This window comes from Grampus griseus (genome assembly GCF_964374135.1).
Source record: "Grampus griseus genome assembly, chromosome: 9".
In the NCBI taxonomy this organism is placed as follows: Eukaryota; Metazoa; Chordata; class Mammalia; order Artiodactyla; family Delphinidae; genus Grampus; species Grampus griseus.
In genome coordinates, this window is record NC_139003.1 from 95,309,868 (window position 1) to 95,325,844 (window position 15,977).

The window sequence follows — 15,977 nt, forward strand, 5'->3', positions numbered from 1 at the left end:
AGTTACTTTATAAGGTGATCAGGACGGACTTATCTCCTACAGCCCCCAATATATCATTTTTCTTACACTTATCGCAAGGAAAAGATTGCCAGCAATGAAATGTGACTGGAGATGTAAACTTAGCAACTAAAGAAGCAAGCCTGGAATGGTCGTGGAAGTGTAATACTTAGTAGTTGAATGTGTATATGTTTAATTCACTACGTCTGTCAAGGAAAAATAAAAGTAAATACTGCTTAAAGTAGCATAATCAGTTCCATGCCTCAAAGAAAGATGAGATAAAAAGATCATCAAATCTACAGCTAAGCAAAGCCCACAAAGTATGAAAAAGTTGACTAGATGCTGGTCATCTCCAGGTGTAAAAGTAGGGATGAGGATTCCAATAGCAGCTCGTTGGACAACCAAACTAACTAAAGATGGACAATACCAGGGGTACACAACCTACTCATGGATCAAGAATAGACATTGTGGCTTGAAGAATGTGTGGAGAATAGATTCTACCTTAAAAAAAAAACAAAAAACGTTGAAGGACATAACACTCAAGAGGAAAAAGACAAGTATTTTGTTGGCAAATATCTGCTCAAGAGAAATAAGGGATTTATCACTCGTCTGCTTGTACTCTCTATAAAATACAGGAAAGTGCAGGACCTATTAAGTAAGAGGTCTAGGATGAAGAAAAATGGTAAGGGATATCTTTGAAGTTCTTTGAAGCTAAAAGAAAGTCAAGTGTATCTGTTTCCTGTTGCTGCTGTAACAAGCTACCACAAATTTAGTGGCCTGAAACAAGACATGTATTCACTCAGTTCTGGAGATCAGAAGTCCAAAATGAATCTTAAGGGACTAAAATCAGGGTGTCAACAGGCAGGGCTGGTACTCTTCTGGGGCCTCCTGAGAAGAATGCACTCCTCATCTCTCAGGTTCTAGAGTCTACCTGCATGTTTTGGTTCGTGGCTGCATCACTCCAATCTCTGCTCTGTTGTCACATCACTTTCTCCTCATTTTGCCCCTCCTTCCTCCATTTTATAAAGACTCTTATAATTACATTGGGCCTAACTGGATAATCCAGGCTAATCTCTCCATCTCAATAAAGATCCTTCACCACATCTGCAAAGTCCCTTTTACCATGTAAGGTGACATATTCACAGGTTCCAGGGATTAGGTTATGGTCATCTGTGAGGGACCATTTTTCTGTCTATCATAGTCAAGGAGAGATTTAAAATAAATTCTAAAAGATGCAATCACAGAATTCAAAGTGAGCTTTGAGAGCTTTTAGAAAGCAGTAAGAGCATACTCACCACTACAGAATTAGAATCAATGATATGGTAGACTGACTTGAGATTCTCTCCTAGAAAATATAGAAGAAGGGTCAGACATAAAAAGGATAAGGAAGTAAAAAGATGGATGACGTATACAGAGCCAATACATAGATATTTAATGGTTTTGATGAAATGATCGGAACAAATTGAAAGGAAATAATAGGAGAAAGGTTTCTTGAGTTCAATGTGATTTTGAATCTTTAAATTAGACTATAAGGTGCTAAGAAAAAAATGTATGCACAGAGACCAACATCTAGACAAATGCCAATTTTTTTAAAGAAATTTTCAAATGCAGACACAGTAGACATCTGAGTGGAAAAAGCATGATACTTACAAAAGAATAAACCATGTTAATCTCAGACTTGTCTTCTTATCATACAGAATGCTAAAATCATGAAACAAAGGCTACAGAGTTTTAAGGGTAGCATGTTTTAGCCGAAGATTTCTCTGCACACCAGGTTGTCATTTATGTAAGAAGGCAAGAAAAACACATTCTCAGGTTTGCTAGGGCTCAAAGAACTTCATCTTTGCATCTTATCTAAAGTAATATGTGAACATCCACGCCAGCATACAGAGAGATTAATTTAAGAAAACTCAAGAACTGGAGATACTGCATATAATTGGACTGCTTTTCTTTTTAGAATTTAAAATGAGAAATAGCCAGAAAGATAGATCATGGAATTGTCTCCTCTGGAAAATTTCCAGAACGGAGTAGCATGTCAAAGCAAGATTGTTGATGCAAATGCTTTACTTCTCAAATCTGTTTATATACTCAGTTTTTACCACTCCTTGGTGGTAATAAATTTCCTGTGTAACTACTATCCCTTTAATTTTCAGTGAATTAACACTACAACCTTAAAAATCATAAATGCAAATACAGATTTTTTTCACAAGTATTGGAGACAATTTAAATATTCAAAATTACCACAGAGCCAAATAATTATATACTGTTTAAGAATTATGTATACAAAATGTTCTAAAAGACATGGGACATCCTTATGGTATAATCCAGGCAAAAGAAACAATTTAGGGTACAAATTTGTATAGAAGTATGGTTGCAACTATGCAAAGAAAATTACTGAAAGGCAGTAAAAAAAAAAGTCTAGCAATGTTTGCCACTATGCAGTACAATTTGAAATAATTTAAAAATTCTGTTTCTTTTCCTTCTATATTTAAAAAAGTTACAGTAGGCATCATGTTTATCATCAGAACAAAAAACAATGCAGGAAAAAATGGGGGAAAATTAAGTATTTTCCCATTAATGTATCATTTACTGTTGGAACATCACAAAACTCTGTGTTCTTATAGACATCCATTCCAACAATCTCATAGTTGAAGAAACTGAGACCTGAAGAAGTTTTTTTCTAAAGTTACAAAGTTCAATAGAGAGTGTTCCAGAACTAAAATCTGGATATACTGACTCCCAGCCGAATGTTCTTTTAACTCCTAATTAGCTCCTTATTGCAGCAGTTTTCAAACATTTTTACTCCGTGAAACATATATTTTTATAAGTATACAAATTGAACTTAAACTATAAAAGCTCACTGAAGGGCATGAAAGGAGGCATGAAAAAATGAAGAAACCTATGTTCTTGAATAGGAAGTATTGTAAAGTTACCATTTCTCCCAAAATTAATCTATAGATTCAATGCAATTCCAATCAAAATCTCAATTTTTTGGAGGGGAGCTGATTAAAAAATTAAAAGATTAATCCGGAAGAATAAATGTGTGACTGGTAAAGAAAGATGTTTTCTTTTGGAAAAAAACAAGAACAATAAAGAGTAACTAGGCTTATCAGGTATCAGACGTATGATAAAAACATTATGCAGATTTAGACAAGTTGTTTGATGGAAGAGAATTTTTTAAAAAGACCCATTTATGGGCTTCCCTGGTGGCGCAGTGGTTGAGAGTCCGCCTGCTGATGCAGGGGACACGGGTTCGTGCCCCGGTCCGGGAGGATCCCACATGCCGCGGAGCAGCTAGGCCCGTGAGCCATGGCCGCTGAGCCTGCGCGTCCGGAGCCTGTGCTCCGCAACGGGAGAGGCCACAACAGTGAGAGGCCCGCGTACCGCAAAAAAAAAAAAAAAAAAAAAAAAAAAGACCCATTTATGCTTGAGAATTTGACCTATGCCAAAGTTGTCTTTTTTTTTTTTTTGGTGGTGATGGAGGTGATGAAGGTGATGGTAGTCATTATTTTATGATGGATAAATCTATATGTCACACTCTGGGCCATATTCCCCAACACCACCCCCAGATTTGATGGTCCACTGGGAGAACTCAGCATGCAGTCATACTCGTGACTCTAATCAATAGTCAATTACATTGACTATAATCAATGTCATCAATTACATTGAAAAGATACACAGCAAATTGCAAAGGAAAAAGGTGCCTGAGATGAAGTTTGGAGGAAACCAGGCACAAGTTTCCATGAGTCCTCTCTCACTGGAGTCACACAGCTTGGGTTTATTTCTCCCAGCAACAATTTGTGAAATACTATGAAATACTATATACCAGGGAAGCTCATTACAGACTCAAGAGCCCAAGGTTTTGATTGGGGGCTGGTCATACGGCCGAAGTGCTCCTAGCACCTACCAAAATTCCAGACTCCCAGAAGAAAAGCAGGTGTTCAGCATAAACCACGTAGTTTGCACAGACACTTGAGGCACAGAGAGCCACTCTTATCAGTTCTGAGATGTGGGAACCCTCCTGAGATCCAAGTTCCCAGATCCTAGCCAAGGACCAACCCCAGAAACAGACCTTTCGAAGGAGAGAAGTCTCGGGCTGCTTTGTTACTTCTTTTCTGCACACATTCCCATGGGTGTAGCCTGGGTTTTGCAAATTTCTGTGATTTTCTGTGTTGTTTAACCTTTATTCCGCCTCATGGCAGTATATTATAATGCAAGAGAGTAAGAATAATTTCATTATGGAGACATCCTTGAATCAACTCAAAATAACATTTAAGTAAATGCACATGAAAAATTCTGTACTTTTCTCATCAGTAACAAATTCCTCCAACACCTCACAACTTATACCATACTTGAGAATCAGTTCAATGTATTTTTACCTGTTTCTTTCACTTATATATAAATATGAACAATTTGGGGGGAAAAGTACTTTGATAATAGAAAAAGTTTAATTATATTTTTTGATATCATATATTTCTAATAAATATAAGATGATTTCAAATTATCTCAGAACAGCCATAAACCATTATCACAAATGACCTCTTTCTCTCTCCCCCACACAGAGCATGAAATTGTACATGATCAGACATTTTCAATGACATGAAACGGCTCAGTTGTCAAAGCCTTCCCTCCCGACCACACGGTCTCTCCTCAGAACTCTCCTCACTGATGTGCATTAGCTCTATGGAGGCCATGTTTTTTCCTTTCCTCCAATGTCTGTGCTCTTTGCTCTTTTTTTTTTTTTTTTTTTTTGTGGTATGCGGGCTTCTCACTGTTGTGGCCTCTCCTGTTGCGGAGCACAGGCTCCGGACGCACAGACTCAGCGGCCATGGCTCACGGGCCCAGCCGCTCCGCGGCATGTGGGATCTTCCCGGACCGGGGCACGAACCCGCGTCCCCTGCATCGGCAGGCAGACTCTCAACCACTGCGCCACCAGGGAAGCCCTCTTTGCTCTTTTAATCCTCACCTTTCTCTTTATTTCTTCTGATGCACTGTCTCCTTACTCAGTGAAAATCATATTTATTGTGAGGCTAGAGCCCTTGGTTTTCTGTCTTCTATTTGAAGAAGTGGTTCCTGCTTCCCTGGTGGTGCAGTGGTTAAGAATCCACCTGCCAATGCAAGGGACACGGGTTCAAGCACTGGTCTGGGAAGATCCCACATGCCGCAGAACAACTAAGCCCGTGAGTCACAACTACTGAGCCTGCACTCTAGAACCCGTGAGCCACAACTACTGAACCCATGCGCCTAGAGCCCGTGCTTTGCAACAAGAGAAGCCAACACAATGAGAAGCCCGCACACTGCAACAAAGACCCAACACAGCCAAAAATAAAATAAAATTCACCTGGACCCACTGAATTTTCCAAGTTGGATTTCCTCCCTCAGTGTGCACCAGGTTTCCCGAGGTGACCCTCAGCCCCTCACCCCAACCTGCCTGAGGAACGCCAGAAGCCCAGACCACTAGGGGCCAACAGTCCTCTCTTGAAAAGCATAGTGACCACAATGCCAGTCTTGACTTATTACAGACACTTCTTAACCAAAACAATTTAATACAGTAAATGTTCACTTAAATCAGTAAATGTTCCGTGTAATGGGTTCTGGAGACATATCAGTCTATATTTGTAATGAGGTGGAAAATGGTCTAAAGATTGAAAAACGTTTTACACGTTTCAGATGGACTCTTCTCCTTGTGTGAAGCCTAATATAATCTTTAACCTTGCTAACACACGTGATATTAGAATATCCTCTGTTTTATAGATTTCCAGGCCATGGGGTTGAAGAAAGGGATGTTTTTCAACCCAGACCCTTACCTGAAGATTTCCATTCAGCCTGGGAAGCACAGCATCTTCCCTGCCCTCCCACACCACGGACAGGAGAGGCGATCCAAGATTATCGGCAACACCGTGAACCCCATCTGGCAGGCCGAGGTGAGTGCCCTGGCCCTGAAAAGGAGCTTAAGGGACAACAAAACCGTTGACCCTGAAGCCCACATGCTACTCCCTCCCTCCTTGGAGCCCCAAACTCTGCTGCTAAGTTCATGGTTCTCTTGGTCCTGGAAAGTCACCATGTTCTCTTTGGATTACAACTCCTAGAGATCTTGATTAATCTCACAGCGTGGGACCATGAAACTATTCATTGCAGCTGCACTCAGTAGCCATACACAGTCAGCCTTCTGTATCTGCAGGTTCTGCATGTAGGGATTCAACCAACCTCGGATGGAAACTATTTGGGGAAAAAAAAAATTCCAGAAAGCAAAACTTGAATTTGCTGCACCCAGGCACTATGTACCCAACATTACATTGTATTTTCAACTATTTACATAGCATTTACACTGTATTAGATATTGTAAGTAATCTGGAGATAACATAAAGCATACAGGAGGACGTGTGTAGGTTATATGCAAATTCTCCGCCATTTTATGTAAGGGACTCGAGCCTCCATGGATTTTGGTGTCCTCAGCGGTACTGGAACAAGTCCCCCAACATACCGAGGGACAACTATAATAGCCTCTTGCTCTGATTCTGAACTTGCACCTGAAAGCAGGACAGGAGAAGGAAGTGATGTGTTTTAATCCAAGCATTCTCATTCTTCCCACGCATGTGGTCCTTAGGCAAGAGTGCCAAATTTGAATGGTGTCCCTCTGGGCCGGTTCCAGAGATTCTGAAACTGTCAGGTTTCCTAGGACAGGTAAATCCATAAGCCTTAAAATAACACTAAGATATGGGGTTGCATATTGTTTGATTGAAATAGACACGGAGGCTGATTGTTCATGCCATCTTCCTGGTTTACACAGTGCTAGGCAACTTGCTGGAGTTTCAGATAATTTGTTTTATCTGATACAGGCCCTTCTCCTCTCTTACACGTGTCTCCACCACCAGCTGGGAGCTAGGAGGTTCCTCATCAGGCTCAGCCTCCCAGTGACTAAGTCCTGTCCTAGAGAAACAGCAGGAAGTTGTCACACCCATTGACTGCCTAGCTCCCTGCTTTAGCTTGAGGGGATAACCTGCAAACTGCATGGCTTGGGAGACAGCGGGGTTTAGGGCATGGAAATGCCGCAGTATATAATGTAGGAGTTAAAAGTACAGATCTGCAGTCACACAGACCTTGGTTCAAATCCCAGCCCCGCCAGTTGTATAACTTGGAGAAATCAGTTATCCTCAATCTGGGCATCAGATTATCCTCATCAGGCTGGTGCTGATGGAAATGTGTTACTACTACCCTGGGCACTCGCTCTGGGCGGGGTTCCTTCCTTTATTGTTCAAAGTAGATCATCTCTGATGCAGAACTTACAAGCATCCTTGACAAGAAAGTGTAGATGTTTGGGGCCAAAGCTTTTTCATTGTCTCTTAAATGATACCACCTACTTCCTAGGTTTAATTTAGCCTGACCCAGGTTTTACAGAAGATCAACATTAGAGCTTTTAAGTGGCCATCAGGGAAATAGAGTTGTATTTGAACTTCTTACTACTTTGGTTATCAGCAGACTCTAAAGCACCCACAGGACCGCTAGCATGGAATCGTGAATCTTACATTATTTGTTTCTTCAGTCCTGGCTGTTCTCGCCAATTATTTATGGACTCCTCACTCCATTCCTGGAGATAATACAAGATGCCACAGGAATTTATAGCACATGAAAAAAAAAAAAAAAGCCTCTCCTAAAGAACTTTAGAGCAGCTTGTACTAAGACATTTAGTCATAAAGGTGTTATAAGTCTCAAAGAACATTTATAAAATCCAGTACCATCAGAATATGTTTTGGCTAAAAATGTCAGCTAGAATCCACTTTAAGTCCTGAAATTATTTCCGAATCTTTAGTTCAGTTATACTTTGCAAGGACACAGGCCAACCCTCACTCTCCCTCTGCTCTTGACCTCCTTGTTCTTTCCAGTGTGCTGTGGTGGAGGTCGGCTTCCTAAGGTAAGTTTCACCACATGTCTCCCTGACAAGGCTCAGACTGAGGATAACTGATTTCTCAAGTTAAACAGCAAGGAACTGGCTGAGCCGTGATTTAAACCACAGCGTGGTTTGCGTGATTGCAAAGCTGTATTTTCAAACCCCTAAATTAGCTTACAGTACCCAGAGCTCAAATGTGGGAGTCTCAGCCCCGAGGCAGAACATTCAAGGCCTCAGTGACCCAGCATTGCTTTCCACTTGTGTCAGTTAGGGATGCCTCAGGCTCTAAGCTAGAGGAAGCCTGGTCAGCTGTGATATTTCTCACAAACCGGAAGTCCAGAAGGAGGTGGTCCAGGCAGTGCAGCTACTGAGTATGGCCACCAGGGACCCAAGCTCTCTGGGTCTTGCCACTACACCTTAGCAGGTGGCTCTCTTCTTCCTGTCTTAAAGCCTCCAAACCCAAGTTCCGGGTAGGAAGAAAGCAAAAAAACGAAGAAGCTTTCTCCTTGAAAGGCTTTGAATTACTATCCTGTAAGAGAAGCCCTATTACCTATCACAGGACCTCACCTGGTTGGGAAAATCTAGTGTTTCGCTTCCCTGACTCTCTCGTCGGGTGGGCCGGGGACTAGACGGTTGAACGTAGGTGTTGAATAAACCAGTTTATAGTGTCTGCAATGTGCTTCGGCTTTGCTCTCCAGCACCTTTTACCTCCCACATGACACTAAGACCACTGTCAGTAGCTGCTGTCCCCCAGGGCCCCTTGTGCTTTCACATGGCTGCATAAATTGTGTCTTTGCTTATATCTACCTAATCTGTACATCCTCAACTAATCCAACCAGAGATTCCTGCTCACGCATCAATTCTCAGCTAAAATACCACCTCCTACCTGGCACCCCATCCCAGGCCTCAGAAGGAAAGTGCTTCCTCCTCTTTGCTCCTTTGTCCAGACCTCTACATAGTGTCTTCTATTTGCACAGCTGTCTTCCTCACGAGACTTTGAGCTCTTCAAGGAAAGGAATCACATCCAGTTTATCTTGATACCTCCAGTTCCTCGACCTAATACTACTAGGTTCTATAGGGATTACTATGCCAAGCAGCGTTTGAAACATTTTATATAATTAACTCATTTCATCCTCACAACAACCCTATGAAATATGTACTATTATTATCCCCATTGAAAGATGAGGAAACCAAGGCACAGAGAAGTCAAGTGAATTTCCCAAGGTCACACAGCTGGTAAATGGCAGAACCAGAATTTGAACCAGTTCAGAGCCTGATACTGATCAGTTTTGTGCACAGGTGGTTGTGAATAAATTCTGGAGAAAATATCCATAGCTTATATCAGATACTCAAAATGATCATTATACCTCCTCTTATTTCAGGTTAAAAAAAATCAGTTAAAATTGACAGCATTGAGTGATAAGGCCAAAGGCAGTTATCAAAAGCTTAAATTCGTCTTTCCTGCTAATCATATGAGCCGCTCCTTCTGGAGGATAAGTTTGAAGGATAAATGAATTTTTTTTTTTAATGGGGGAAAGCAAGGTGAAGTTCTCATGGCTGATTATTAATTCATTTAAGAAATATTTATTGTGCATGTACTCTGTATTGGAAATCGAAGCGGCAAAAATGATGGATAGATAAGACCCTGCAGGCTAGTGGAAGGAGAAAATACGATGAAATAAATGTCCTAATCAAGGTGTGGACAGAATGCTGTGAAGCACTGAGGGAAGATCTCACAGAGGGTGTGCTCTTGGACTTGGGTCTTGACAAGTGGCAGGATATTTGGGGGACGGGGAGAGCATTCCAGGTGGATGGACCAACATGTGCAAAGGTACCAAGGCAACCACAGACACTTAGGGGACTGTTCAGAAATGTCATGTGGGTGGAGCTTGTGGTGTTCTCAGATAAGAGATGGCGACTGGGCTGGGCTTATTTCAATCATGCATATCTGGCGTGGTTTCCTGATTGCTTACAAATGGAAGCTAATGTTGGCTTCTGGGGTCTCACATTGCACCGTAGTGAGTGAAATGAAGATTCCCTGTTCCTGCAAGATTCTGTATGCAAGAAGGTAAAGGAGAACTAAACTGTCCTACTTTCCGTATTTGTTGATTAACATACCAAGGATGTTCAGTGAGAAATAATCGAAGTTGCCTGCACTTAAGAGCAAGAATACCCTTTAATGTGCAGTTTAAATGCTCAATTTATTTCTTTGATTAATGTTGCATTAAAGTCTTACGTGGTTTTTTTCAAATTTATTCAAGTTCAAACTGGAAACATATTTTTGCTAATTAAAACATGATAAATCTGAGAAAAAATAAAGTTACTGTCAGAAGTTTTAAATGAGGGAAAATTGAGAGAAATACATGTTAAACATAATGCAAACTAAAGAAATTAAAAAGAAGACTTCCATGGTGATTGATTTATCTCCTCTTTTTTATTCCTGTAATTAGAAACTGTTTTCACTCCGGGAACACTGTCCTTGACTTTTAGGTCTGTTTCCTCTCCAGTATGGATATAATGAGCGTTTATAAGATTATAGCTTCACAGAGAAGTTAAACAGAAACAGCAGCAACTAAAGTGTCTCGGGTTATCTGTTCAGAGTGCTTATGTAGACTGTATATTTGTACCTCTAAGTAAAACAGGGAACTCCTAAAAGCAGAGTCTCAGAAACATCAAGAAGATTGATTATATTAAAATCAGGCCTGGGGCCCTGGTATATAGTAATCTCTACCCCATTCGCCCTGTCTCTGCCCTCAAAGCTGGGTGGATTAATCCCCATACATGCGCTATCGGCTACTCCAGTCTGGTCATAAGATTAGAAGATTAGGTAGATAAGGCCTGGCCTTGTGGAATTTACATTAATGTGAGAAAAGCAAAACAAAATAAATAACAAGATAATTTCAATGGAAGACAAGTAACATGAAGGAACCACCACATCATAATATGATGTGTTTGATGGAAAAGAGCTGCCTTAGATAGCGGTGGTCCAAGAAGGCCTTTCTGAGTTGCTGTCACGTGAACTGAGAAGCCAGACATACAAACCAGGCTGGATGTGCATTTCAGACAGAGGAAACAGCCAGTGTGAAGTCCTGCATATAACGGGTTTGGATGTCTAAGCAAGAAGGTCATGGTGGCTGGAGGATGGCAAGTGCGGAAGGGATGGGGTGGAGTCTAAGACGAAGTTGGAGAGAGAGGCAGGGACCAGCATCTTGTAAATTCTGGAAAGTGGTTGGGGTTTTATTGTAAATGTGGTAAGAAGCCACTGGAGCAGGGAAGCATCACACTGATTAAAATTTTATAAAAATGGTCCTGCTGCTATGTGTGGATTGGATTATACAGAGGCTAAGATGAAAGCAGTCGATTTCGCTTCTGGCTTTCGTGGAGCGGCATGTTGGCACACTAACGCAAAACCACCTAGAAAGGCCAGATAAAATACAAAACTTAAAAAATGGTGATGACATCTGAGAATGGTTTAATCAACCAGAACTCTTGTAGTCAGGCTCCTGGAGAGAAAGGAATTGCAAGTGAGCCATCTTTCTGCTACTACGTTTTAGAAGAGGGATAAGCAAGTAGGCAAAAAGCTACTGAAGGTCAAAGAGGAGTTTGCTGTAATCTCACAGTACTGAAAAGGCAAACTAGGAGTTCTGGATCCTCCAAGGAGGATTCTCACATGGACCCCTGGCTAGCTAAGTACAGGATCAGGGCCAAGCTATGGTAGAAAACTTTAAGACAGCTCAGACAGCTCAGTCCCTGATTAAATAAAATAATCTGACCCCACTAACAATAAAAACAGACACATGGAGGTTTATTATTGGAGTTATTAGACATAGATTTTAAATACTTTTTATGTGTTTTTAAACTTAAAAAGCTAGACATAAACAATAAAACGGCAACTATAAAATGCCCTAAATTGAAAATTAAGCAGGAAAAGCTCCTTAAAAATCTGACTCAAAGAAGAAATCACAACAAAAATTAGAAAATATTTTGAGCTAAATAACAATGAGTATATGACATATCTAAACTTGTGGGATGCAGCTAAATTAGAAAAGAAGAAGAGCTGAATATCAGTGTTCTGAGTTTCCATGTGAGTAAGCTACAAAATTAAGAGCAAATCAAACAAAAAGAGCAGAGGGTAGTATAATGAAGATAAGTGCAAAAATCACTGAATTAGAAAACAAATGCATAACAGAGAAAATTAACAAAAATCAAAATGTGTTCTTATATTTATTAAAAAGAGAAGAGAATGTTATAACATTTATGCTAGTAAATTTGAATGGAAAATTCCTAGAGCAACATATCTTACTAAACTGATACAAGAATAAACAGAAATGCTGAGTAGTCTTTTATCTCTTAAGGGAATTTGGTATGTAATTTAAAACGTTTCTACAAGGAAATTCCTAGGACAAGTATTGTCACTATTGAATCCTAAACATTTAATGAAATAACAATGATCTTGTAGAAATTCTTCCAAAGAAAAGAAAATTGTTTTAAGAGGTCAGCTTGTTTTATAAGACCAACAAAACTTTGATACCAAAATCTGACAAGGTCAATACAAAAAATGCAAATTACAGTCCAAGCTCTCTCATGAAAATCTGTGTAGTTATCCTAAATAAAACATTGGCTAATTGAATCCAGGAATATAAAAAGGCTAATACTTTACCAAATTGTGTTTATTCCAAGAATACAAATACTAAAAAAACATCAATCAATGCAGCAGTTTCTTTCTGGCACCAGTGAACTCATCATTTTCTGAACTCCAGCTGAACAAAAAAGGGAGTAACTAGTTGTCTATGCTATGGTTTATAACAGGCAGACTTCCCACAAATCTGCCAATGGTAAAACACCCGGGAAGCAATTAGACACAAAACTTGTTCACAAAAGTGTGCCAACGTTACCAGAAGTTCACCTAATTTCTAGTTCATGAACTTCCCTCCAGTATCTGGTATAATAACTGCTTAGGACTTCAACCAGATCTGCACTTCCAGATCACTGCTATTGATTTTTTGTTCAAAGTCACCAAGCTGTATGCTCCCCACAGCAAATGTTCCATACGATACCCAGTTAGGAAAATCACATATGGAGAATGTGCTTAAAAACTATTGATACCATAATGGTAAACATTTCATTCTCTTAAAAACAACAGCAATCTTCCTGTTATTGGTAATTGTATCAGAATTTTTTTTCTTAAGTATATAACTGCAAATAGGAAAAAAGTGCACAGACGCAGGCTTTGGCATTGTTTTTTTGATTTTTCAATTGTAGTTTTTTTTGGTCTCTAATATGCCTTTCTGAGTATTTTTATCTTTATTATCTTTATTAGGAGATAATTTACATAATAAATACAATTAATTACATACAAGTGAAAAAAAATGCATTCGTTCAAAACAATTTGATGAGCTTTGACAATTTTAGATGCCCATGAAACCACACCACATTAAAGACACAGAACATTTCCATCGCTCCCAAAAGATTACTGGTACCATTTCACAGTTCCGACCTGATTTCATTCCTGGCCACTGTCCAATTCTGAACTATTTCTTTTATCACAATAGATTAGTTTGCATTTTATATGAATGGAATCCTACAGTATACGTTCTTTTCTTTCTGGCTTCTTTTGCTTAGGATAATGTTTTTGTATTCATCTGTGCTGTTGCATACATCAGTAGTTTGTTCCTTTTACTGCTGAGCGCCATTCAGTTATATGGCTCTGCCACATATTGTTTATCCACTCACCTGTTAATGGACATTCAGACTGTTTACAGATATTGACTATTGTGAACAAAGCTGCTGTGAACATGCAGGTACAGTCTTTCTCTCAGGAAATACCTAGGAGTGGAATGGCTGGATCATTTTGGTAGGTGAAAACTTGCCAAAAAGTTTTTCAGTGTGATTGCACCAGTACACATTCCCACCGGCAGTGTTTGAGAGTTCTGGTTGCTCTGCATCCTCGTAAACACTTGGTATTCTCTTCTAATTTTAGCTCTTCTAATAGATGTGAAGTGGTAACTTACTATGGTTTCACTTTGCATTCCTGTGACGACTAATGGTATTGATCGTCTTTTCATGTGCTTATTGGCCATTTGTACATCTTCTCTTAAGAAGTATTTGGAGATCTCTAACTTACTGAGATTTGAGAGTTCTTTATGTATTCTGATTCAAGTTCTTAGTCACACATATATTTTACACATATTTTCTCCCATTCTGTGGCTTGCCTTTTTCTTAATGGTGTATTTCAAAGAGGAAATGTTTTTTATTTTTATAAAACCCAGTTTATTAAGTAATTTTCTCTTATGATTCATGCTTTCTTCATTCTATCTAATTAATCTACCAAAGTTAGCAAAGATAACTACTAACTTTCCTCTAGGGGTTTTATAGTTTTAGCTTTTTTTTATGTGCCTCTAGGATTCATTTCCAGTTAATTTTTGTGTATGGTATGATGTAAGGATTAATGTTCATTTCTTTCCATATGGATGTTGAGTGGTTCCAGCACCCTCTGTTGAAAAGACTTTCCTTCCTCCTTAGACTGTGTTGGTACCTTTATCAAATTTCCATTGAACAAATATGTGTGGGTCTGTTTCTGGGCTCTCTATTCTATTTCATTGAGCGATCTGTCTTTCATCATTATGACTCTGTCTTGATTAATGTAGCTTTCTGGTAAATCTTGAAACCAGTAGTAAAAGTCTTTCAACTTTGTTCTTCATTTAAAAAAATTATTTCAGCAACTTTCAGTTTCTGGTTCCACATGTAAGGCACTTACAAGTTGCCAGTCCATCCTAACAATGATGAAAAGCTGAACAGACTGGAAAAATCAACATCTCTGCTTGGATTTATGAGAGAGAGGAGGACACAGAGTAAACTGGTCCCCAAGACTGAAGAGACAGAAAGGCAAATACAGGGAGTCATGGCTTTACCAGAGCAGAGACTCTCGGCAGAAACTACCACAGGAATCTGTGTCGAGGTAGGGAAACCCAAACTGTAATTGATGAATTGCTAGAGGCACAGTGTGCACCATTTTGACAGTTAAAACTTCCAGGGGAATCCAGTTGTAGGGTGGAGATTTACAATATTGTGATATTTACCTCCAGGAGCCCGACTAGGTTCTCATAGTAAACATCAGAGAAAAATCCCCTCATGCTCCTAGCACGGGGAGGGGACAAGGAACCATTTTTTAAATAAATCACAGCACTGTGTTCTTCTTAACAAGGCCTGCACTAAGGAAATTATCTAACCAGAGCCTCACTTGCTCGGATATTATCAGAGCCTAACTGACCTGGGGGAAGGGAAATACCCAGCTCCAGTCTACTCTAGCCATCCCGTCCCACCTAAGAGGGGAGAAATCTGAAAAACACTTGTGAAGTTCACAGACTAGATGCTTAGGTTCACTAGAAGACTGAGACCTAATCATAGGACTTGGAACACTTCCTCCTTCCCTACACCGTACCACCACTTTACTAAAGGCCTATTTACAGCAGTTTCTTCTATACAGTACGTCATGTCTGGCTATCAAGAAAAAATTATAAGCCACACCAAAAGGCAAAAAAAAAAAAAAAAAATTGAAGATACACACCAAGCATCAGAACCAGCCATGACAGGGATGTCATAATTATCAGACCAAGAATTTAGAACAACCATGATTAATATGGGAAGGGCTCTATTGGACAACATGCACGAACAAATGAGCAGTGTGAACAGAGGAATGGAAATCCTAAGAAAGAACCAATAGAGAGGATAGAGGTCAAAAAACCTGTAACCAAAGTGAAAAATGCCTTTGACAGGCTAATTAGTGGGCTGGACACAACTGAGAAAAAAACTCTGAGCTAGAAAATATATCAGTAGAATCCTCAAAAACAAAGACTGAAGAGAACAGAACACCCAAGAAATGTGGGGCAACTACAATAGGAATAACATATACATAATAGGAATAGCAGAAGGAGAAGAAAAAGAGAAAAGAACAGAAGAAATATAAGAAACAGTTATGATCAGAATTTCCCCAGATTAATGTCAGATACCAAACCACAGACCTAGGAAGCTCAGGGAATACAAAGCTGGATAAATGCCAGAAGCTGACACATTAGGCATATCATTTTCAAAT

The 15,977-nt window shown here is 39.6% G+C and overlaps 1 protein-coding gene across 3 annotated transcripts in view; it reads left to right on the forward strand.

The window, feature by feature from the left end:
* Window positions 1–15,977, forward strand: part of HECW1 (HECT, C2 and WW domain containing E3 ubiquitin protein ligase 1) — a gene marked incomplete at both ends in the record, with an annotated part of 479,237 nt that overhangs the window by 303,735 nt on the left and 159,525 nt on the right. For all 3 annotated transcript variants that reach the window (XM_082661880.1, XM_082661879.1, XM_082661881.1), the window contains one exon: window positions 5,752–5,921. In XM_082661880.1, coding sequence (XP_082518006.1) covers window positions 5,752–5,921 — 170 coding nt within the window. The remainder of the gene's footprint in view (window positions 1–5,751; window positions 5,922–15,977) is intronic.